Source organism: Ctenocephalides felis, unplaced genomic scaffold (assembly GCF_003426905.1).
Source record: "Ctenocephalides felis isolate EL2017-DRISC unplaced genomic scaffold, ASM342690v1 CF-g0.4_SCAFFOLD_01170, whole genome shotgun sequence".
Lineage (NCBI taxonomy): Eukaryota > Metazoa > Arthropoda > Insecta > Siphonaptera > Pulicidae > Ctenocephalides > Ctenocephalides felis.
The window spans coordinates 9943618-9953239 of NW_020537324.1; the positions used below are offsets into that span (position 1 = coordinate 9943618).

The 9622-nt window shown below is 28.2% G+C and overlaps 2 protein-coding genes across 2 annotated transcripts; both read right to left on the reverse strand.

Annotated features, from left to right (window-relative positions):
- Positions 1-41: 41 nt before the first annotated feature.
- LOC113367934 (transmembrane protein 50B-like) lies at positions 42-1144 on the reverse strand. The gene is made up of 4 exons (XM_026609505.1): positions 918-1144; positions 714-845; positions 293-428; positions 42-221 (listed from the first exon to the last, which is right to left on the reverse strand). The coding sequence occupies exons 1-4, from the start codon at positions 1014-1016 to the stop codon at positions 112-114; spliced, it is 477 nt and encodes a 158-aa protein (XP_026465290.1). The 5' UTR covers positions 1017-1144; the 3' UTR covers positions 42-111.
- Positions 1145-2346: 1202 nt separating this feature from the next.
- On the reverse strand, positions 2347-6760 carry LOC113366181 (PI-PLC X domain-containing protein 2-like; the record flags this gene model as incomplete). The annotated part of the gene is made up of 9 exons (XM_026607745.1): positions 6623-6760; positions 5658-5732; positions 5265-5390; positions 3738-3988; positions 3163-3415; positions 2940-3100; positions 2740-2852; positions 2510-2647; positions 2347-2446 (listed from the first exon to the last, which is right to left on the reverse strand). Coding segments are annotated over exons 1-9 (1299 nt in total), but the record flags the coding sequence as incomplete, so codon positions are not given.
- Between the last annotated feature and the right edge of the window lie 2862 nt (positions 6761-9622).

Sequence of the window (9622 nt, forward strand, 5' to 3'; positions counted from 1 at the left end):
AATACAAATAAAAAATATTGAGTTTTATATATATTTGTGGTATCTTGTTCTAACCCAAAATTTCTTATTTTTAGTTTTAAGTCACTTTAATGGAAATAAGCTATAAGCTATTTAGCCCCATAATTCTTCAGATCTTCCAAATTTGTATACAAGGGATCCCAAAAAAATTAATAAGTTTTGTAACAGAAGACCTACACCAGGATAAGTATGTCCATCTCCGGCTAAAACAAAAATGATTAATATTAAACAAATTCAACGACTTCTGCAGATCTGATTATTAATAAATAATAACCTGCTGACACAAAGTCTGCAAACATGATCCAACAAGCTGCAATTACAGATGCAAAACCAATTACAAAACCTAGGAATAACCAAACTCTAGCTCCTCGAGGACCCATACAACCTCCTGAATATGCATCACCAAGAACCTGTATTTATCAATTAATAAATACCAATAGTATTTCAGGAAAACATTAAAACATATTTTACTGCCCTACTTTTTTTTCAAAAGTATGATTAATAATCTTTGTGACCAACTCAATGTGTTTATCCTCACAGAATTAAAAACAAGTTTTATGACCTAGATTACTCCACTGATGTTGAGTAATAAAACAAACATTTGATAAAGTGAACTAAACGCTAGGAAATATTATCTAATAATAGAATTTTATAAATCCTTGAACATTAATAGGCATTAAAACTATTATTAATACCTGTGCGTTAGATACTGAATTCACCATGAATAAACTAATGGTTCCAAAAACACCACAAACATGATGTGCAGCACTAAGTGATCCAGGATATACTGATGCTGCATCAATTAGAATCCACCAACCAGAAAAAAACTACAAAGATTTGCAACACTCAATAAAGCAATAATGCATTTGAATCTTTCATTTGTAAGCATTAATAATTACCAGTATTCCTGCAACTATTGAAGCGTATGTATTTCTTTTATCTCCAGCTTCAAACCAAATACATGGAGGGATTGATATATTTTCAAAACAATTAGTCATTTTTATAAGATTTTAATATTTGTGAAACTTCTTGAGATTCAATTCTTGTCACTTTTAGCACAGAGTATTTATTGAAAATGGAGAAATTATTGTAAGTGAATCTGTCATATAAATACTTTTGAAATACAATAAACATATGATATCACAGAGTAAAATAGCTTTTAGAAGTTAAAATAACTTTAAAGTTTGACTTTTGATGATTCTTGCAGTGACAGTTCATAATGTTAAGACAGTGTTGCAACACAGAAAAACTAACCATATTAAAAGTTGAAAAGTTAACAACACTAAAAATAAATTTAATAAATATATTAATATTAAAGTTTAATAATAAATTTTAAATTAAAACAATGTTTGAAAAAAATTTCGTTTCTAAAATAAATTCATACATAAAAGAAGAGAACATAAATGAATAAATTCATTCTTGTTCTTTTTAGTTTCAAGAACTTTAAATGTTGGCATGTTGGCATTACTGTTTGTTTTACAGCAAATGTCAAATGTGTCAAATGGTGCAAAATTTCAATCAAAATTATTTTTAATGTCTAAAATGTAAACAATAACGTGGAAATAGTTACCGGGCGTGAAAAAATGCATGAAAACTAGTGAGCTATGAGAAAATTGGTAAAAAAAGCTATATATATAGAAGAAAAAACTGTAGAAATAAATTTGTGAATGTTTACAATGTTGAAGGAGGAAAAGAGTTTGCTTCTTAAACTATGGTTTGCTAGAGATCTTAATGCCAAAAATATATATCATTTTAAAACGTCACGTCTAGATTTTTGTATGATTTACAACGAATTCTAAAACCATATATTGACGTAGTATGGATGTTGTTTCCTAATGAATAATTCATCTAAAAATAATAATTTCTCTTTCTTTGATATTTGTGTGGGGTCGTTTGAGGAGAAAAATTATATAAATTATATAACAAATGCAAACTTACATTGTTATTAAAAGCTGCATAATTGATGTAGAGTAATAAAACAAGCATTTAATAAAGTGAACTAACACAGCGTATGAGTACACATCTATTGATAGCACTAATACTACTAGCATTAGTATTGTCAAGAACATTATAGACAATAAATCAATATTGACCGAACCAATATTGGTGAGACCTATAGATATTGTCCAGACCAATATTGACATTTTCAAACTACTAACGTCCTTTTCAAGTTTCACTTACTAAAAAAAAGTATTAAAAACAAGCTTCTTCACATGCCTAAAGAATTACATGTCATCATCAAACAGTTTGTGGGTGTTATCAATCACATTTTTGAAAAATATTATTTTAAATGCATTTATTATTAAAAATATATTATAAATGTTTATTTCTTTCTTTATTTTTATCTATAGCTAGTTCAACAATATCAGTTCCTCTAAAGAAATCTAAAGCTACAATATTAGCAGAATGTCCTAGTTCTTCACTATACCTGTAAAAAATGTATAATGAATGAAATTGAAATCCAAATTCAAAGTTTAATTTCTAATTTTACCATTTTGTTATGTATCTATTGACATTATCTGCCATTCTGCGTAATCCTTTGAAACGATCATATAAAATATCCCATATATCAGGTGTCAACTCTGCCATTGATGCCACTGGCCTGAAATTATGCGCTATGGGGTCTTCTCTGCAAAAATAAAAAATTTCAATTAATTGTTGATGAAAATAAAACGGCAAAAACTTTGTTTAAAAATCCATGGATAGAATTTGAATATTTACCTAAGTTCTGGAGTTCGCAAAAGATGCGTTTTAAGTGCTCCAACATCTTTCACATTGCCCCAATGTTGTTCTACAGCTTGCCATACAAAATCTCTTCCAATGGTGCGTGCAGTCTATTTACAAAATAAGTTAAATACAATTTTATATTAATTCATAATATAACATATTTCTATATATTATATATCATATTTATACGTTACTCTTTCGTGGTCATAAGCAACAATAATTCTTTTGCCCACTCTCCAAATGTCTTTTAGAGTTGCACCCCAAGTTAAACTGGGTGGTGCCATATTATTGCCTAAATGCTCTAATAGAAAGTCTAGCAGAGCAGCATGACTTGTCATATCATCATTTTCGAAACCTAAACGAAACATAAATTATTTAAAAAATGTAGATTTCTATTTTCTATCTCATGTAACTTACCAACTGGAAATTCTTGGATATCGACAATAATGATTTCGTTAGTTCTTTCAGCAAAAGAATTGATTTCTTTTAAGACGCCTTCAAGTGGCTGCATTTTTGCTGGTCCATGGTTTACCCAGAATTCATCAGGCCGGGATTCTTTATTCCGTAAACGGTTGAAGACCGATATGGGCCATCGAGTTCCTTTATAAAAACCGACTCTGATGTCTAAATATCTTATTCCATGTTCTAATTGAGATGTTATGCTCTCATCCTGTAAAGTTATCAAATACAAAAATAAACAAAATTGTACATTCAATTCAACCAGATTTTAAAATAAGTATTCGTTGTTTCTAAAAGCTCCTTAGATTATATTTATCTTTCCTGGGGAGATTTCGGTATAGAAACGTTTCTATATTTATAAATTACTCATAAATTAATTATCAGTATTGATATCTTATTGATTAAGTCTATTATTTACATATGTAGGGAAGTTCATACAACTACCTAGTTTTATTTCAATTAATTTAAATATTTTTAAAATCTATTAAGTTGTTAAGCAAATCTAGTTTAAACTTGCCTTGGTCGAAACAGACCTGCGTGACTGTATATTTGGTGACATATGTGTTCCTTTTTCCGTCCGAGCAAGCTCCGGAATCGTGTGTTCCGGGTATAAAAAGTTCGGAAAGTCTTCTATTTCCTATGTACTGCCTCAAATCATGCATCCAGGTGGGATAGGTGGAGAGGCACGTGTTGCCAATGACTCGCCCGCTCCCAGTTAAGTACACAGCCCAAATGGCATAGCAGCCGGTTGAATTACGAGCCCAAATGGGGTCGTATTTGATATCTGTAATAAAAAATATCAAACTGTGTTATATAAAAGCCATAAAAATATAATATCAGTAAAAGCAAATACATATTGGAAGTCAATTTTAGTAACAGCAAGTAAGTGGCATTTTGCCATGGAAAGTTCCATGAACTTTTCGATATGAGTAAATAATCCAATTAATCAATAAGGTAATAATTAGGTTATTTATGAGTATGCCGAGTGAAAATAGGGTGAAAATTATAAACTGAAACTATAACAGATTATTTAATTTCGTTTAAATTAGTAAACTATAGGTACATTCGACCACTACAGTTTAAATGTTAATTAGTGCGGTGCACGGCATTGTGCCTTAAGGTAAATTGCTGGAACTTCCTGTACCGTAATTAACAATCTTGGTACGGAACCCAAAACAATTTACACAAAATGTGTACACATGATTAAAATCTCTATAAAGAGATGCTCCGTATCTTCGGAACGGCTAGACCTGCCTTCTCCAAAAACTAATCAGCACGTCTCCTTATCAATACGAATCGAATGTTTATTGAATTATTCAAATCGGTTGATCGGTGTTCCCGAAATCGTCGACGAAAATTTGTATCCACACACACACAAACAAACACATGCACACACACATACACACATACATCCATTTTTTCTAAAGTATGCCAAAATGTTCAGAAACTTTTGAAACGTAAAGATATGTTAACATTTTCATTTTCGATTCTTTTGCGATTACTATAACTTACCATACGGGAAGTTAATAATTATATAATGATGAATGAATGCTAAGTTGCTGTAGGGTTTGTAATGTTAGAAACCATAACAGATTATTTAATTTTGTTGAAATTCAAAACACTAGTTTAAAGGTTAAAAATTATTTAGCAAATCCGGCACTGGTACTGGTCCAGTATAGATATACGTATGTCCTAAGAGCATATTATTACAAACTTCAATTAATTTTTATAATTAAATTACTTTTCGTACGCCTATAATACTTTGGCATGTGCACTGGAGACCGTGAAACAGAAAAAAATCCAATTATTTTACATTATTAGCAAGGACTTTTTTCTATTTATACACGATTTAAAAAAAACTTAAATGACAATTATATCAATAAGATGTTCTATTTGTCCTTTAAAAAAAGTTAATATCATAGTAGTAAAAACTAAACTATTAGGTGATCCTCTCTAAATTATATACAGACATCATTAAAATTTATTAATAAATTGCAAAATGACCATTATTTACTAATATTCCAAATATAAATATTAATTATGTAATATTTATTACTGACCAGTATTTACCCATCCATCGCCTGAATCTGGTTCTATTTCCAAGAGAGGATTTTCATCAGGATGGTATTCTTCCGGGTCGCTCCTCCATAGTAATATTTTATCATTTTGTTCCGGTTGCAAACCACCTACAGAGATATAATGAAATAATTTATTTTTATTATTAAGATTATTTGGTTTACTAAAAAAACATAAATTCATCTATTCTGATAAAAAATTATGTGACTTTTAAAATAACAATGTTTACGTAATATGTTCAAATTTAGGTGGTTTCTAATCATAAAGCAGAACGCTTAGTTTGCATTTTACAATAAGTTTGTATCAAATTTGCAGAGTAATCAAAATAGTAGGTAATGATAATAATAGGCTCTATTAACATTGAAATAAGTGCTCACCTGTCCACGAAACTTGAATAGACCGTGACTCCGCTCCAATAGTCAGAGATAGTCGTAATTTAGTAGAAATCACATCTGTAAAAGTAAATTTTGTATTATCCAGAAATTTATTATTGATAAGTGACTATATTTCCTCAAAATATCACAATAACATTGATGACATTTAAATCGATATGCAAATTAGTTTTTTATTGGTCTTAATTTGCCAGTAACCTACTTTGCAACGCTTTCTAGACCATTAAGTTTTCATAATAGATTAAATAACTTTATTACCTGACATAATTTTAATAGGAAATTAATCATACTGTTTTTTAATTGCAAAATAAATTTGAAGAATAATTTATTAATAAATTTATTTACGGCACCAATTGAACAAAAATTCACATTTTCTTAATCTGTTTAGGAGGTGTCCATTAATTACAAAAAAATCACGAAATATCACATGGGGAAGGGATAGGCATTGAAAGATATCACGCGTATTTAATTTTTACTTATTTTTTTAAAAAGTCCAAACATTTTAAAAAAAAGAGTACGCGTAAGTAAAGTAAAACTTATTTGCCTTAATAGTTGACACTAATAAATATGTGCATCATGAGTGTTACTATAAAGAACATTATTCAAAATATTATAATAGTTATATGATGTATTTATTTTTACTTGAATGCTATCTTGTACAGTAGCAAATAAAGAAGTTTTACTTCAAAAAAATTCACAATTTTTTCTCGTAACTAAAAATACACGTGATGTTTGTTGGGGAAGAGGTAATTTTGAATATAACCACGTATCACCGAGAGGTAGGGAAGTCCAAAAATCCTTAAAAAATCGATCACGTGATTAATGGACATACCCTGAGTTACTCCTTAATGCAACGAAGTGATATGTTTATTTATCTATGGTGATACGTTTGTATAGCAAGTTCGACCAGATTCAATATTATATATTTCTATTATATATTTTTTGCTTACCAAAACTGTGAGTATCCTGCACGCAAGTGGCAATCAGTCCACATAATAAGGTAACAATGACATCTCTACGATTCCTCGCCATGGCCGAGCTGGTGGACACAATAGAATCACATCCGAATCAGACCCATTTAGCCAGAGTGAATAATAAATAGAGATTGCACAGTTAACTAAAAACAGAACCATCCACTGTTTAAATATTTGGAAACATAGATAATTAGTTAATTTCATGTGATTTATATTTAAACTGTCCTCACTTTATTGCGCGCTGCTAATATTGTCACCTTAACGGGACTATTATGTCTAAAGAGTAAAAAATTTATTTATATTTACATATTTCATTATCTATTATTATATTTAGAATTGATTTGAATTCCTTGAGTTTAATTAATTATTTTCATTTAGAGATGTATTTACTCAAATCTATATATCATCATATCATAGGCTCTCAAACTTTTTTGTGCCGCGCACCCCTTGGTCTTACCAAGGGGTTCTTTACCACTACTTTACCCAGTATCGATTATTTTTATAAATTTAACTGTACTAAAGTTTATTATTAAATATTTAATGTAAAAATACACGTTACTTTTATAGATTTATTAATTAAATTTGAAATAATAAAAAAATGAAAAAACAAACTTCTCCTTCGGGAAGTTAATAAGCAAAAAGTAAATGTTGGTTAATTATCAACAATTTATTAAAAACTTTGTAAGACTTAACCCACTCACGATTTCCAAGATTTATATGTATTTTGCCACCGGAGTGGCGGCATCCGAGTGGAAAGGGATAATTTTACATATGGTGGCTGATGATGTCCAGTCTTATGATTTTTATTATAGATATAGTAAATAGTTATTAACGTGGTGAATTATGACCCCTATTTTCATTTCGTGGACCCCGAATTTTTTTTTGGCTTACTTGGACCCCCCGAGTCCATGTGAACCACTTTGATAATCAGATGAGTAAAATCAAAAAAATAACAACTATCTTTCAATTTAACATGATTGTTGATTATTCTTAATATAAATTATTTTTTTAATAAATAAATAAATTTAAAATTATATTTTTGTTTTTCCTATATAAATGTTAATTAAGTGTTTGTTCATTGTGAGTTGTTTTTTAGTTATTTTAAATAATTTGTGTGTTTGATCCACTGAGAAGAAATCAAACTGATATCAAATATCTTTGTATTAAATTCAAATACCACTTTGTTTTTTATCTAGATGTTTTTTATCCTTTAATTTGTTTTCAGTAGTAAATATCCAATATTTATTATATTAAATACAGAAGAAAAAAAATATCAAACTAATCGAAATCATTTTTCAAGATCATTCTCAGTGTTTAATAAATGAGCAAAATATTTAACAATTAAGAATGGAATTTCAAAGGCGTCATTTATTTTAAACAAATTCCACAAGCAAATATATATTCAAAATCTTCTGAGAAGAATTAACATATGTGTGTGTTCAGAATCCATTAACATTATTTCTATGACAGAGAACAATATATAATTATAAATAAATGTTATATAAAATAATTGCAGAATAATCAAGGTAATTCAGAGTAATCTTGTTGTTATAAAAGTAAAAGACATGTAATTTATGTAGAGCTTGTCGTTATGATTTTTTAAACTATTATATGAAATGCGTAGTCTTCAAAACACGTATTTTTTGTTATTGCTATTTTTTCAATGAAATGATTTAACACGCAGGTTATATAGGTGGAAACATACGTAATTAAAGCTTTAAAAACACACATTTATATTATATATGTATATATATATAATATAATCATTTAAAGTACTAACATTTTATTTATCAGATATTCAACAATCATTATTATTGCAAATTATACTGCATATGCAATATGATTATTAAAGTTCTTAATGATGTATTACTGATTAAATAAAATAACCTTTTGCTAAAATAGCCAAGCTCAACAAAAATTTCGTATTTAGTATTTATGAGCAAAAATTAATGTTATTTTTAAAATAAATATGAATTATTTTAGAGTTCAGTATTAAGCAAAAAAACTATACATTAAATTTTTTATATGCCCGAAAAATAATATAAGATCCCTCTCTATTTGGACAACCGACCGTATTTCTTATTTAATTTCCTAAAGAAACGCTGACTCAAACAAATATTATTTGTTATTAATTAATCTTAGGTTTACCAATTACTGGTATCAGTTTTAGAACATACTATTATACAAACCTATAACTATAACTAAAAGTATTTTGAATTAGTCAAGAGGGACGTGATAGATATGAGTGATTTTTTATTTATTAATAATAATATTATAAGAAATTAATTTTACAAGTCATATTTAATTAAAAAGGTTAATTGTTTATCTTTGATATAGTTTTTTAATTCAGTTTTAAATTTGTCAATATTTTTAGTTCAGTAGATAATTTATTGAAAAGACATCTTGCACTTCTAAGGGGGCCCTTGTACGTTCTTTATTTTAGTTCTGTAATCATATCCCCAAATAAACTAATATATAATAAATAATAATAATAAATGAAAAATTTAGTAAATACTTTTTTGAAAAGAAGGAAGCTCTTAGTTAAAATAGATGTTAAGTTAAAATAGATGTAAAGATGTAAATTATTTTAATGTAAACGTCAACTGTAATCAGTAGCTACCTGCAAAACACCAAAGTACGTATGCTCCGACACAGGTTCTGATTAAGATCGCTCAAACAAACGGCAATGAAAAAAAAATATATAATTCAATTGTTTATCGTAGTCCTATAATGTTTTAGCGTGTTATTAAATTATAATGAATAAAATCTATACTTACCAAATATTTTCTAAAGGAGCACCTAAGTAAAAAAATCTAACAACAAACTAGTATTTTTGCAAATATTGTAAATATAATAATACTGATATAAACACTATAAAAATTAATCAAAAATGCAATTCACTCGCATGCGTCGTATCAAAGCGTAATATCGTCGTACTCATTCTTCCTTCATCGACTGTTAACACTTTATTTTTGA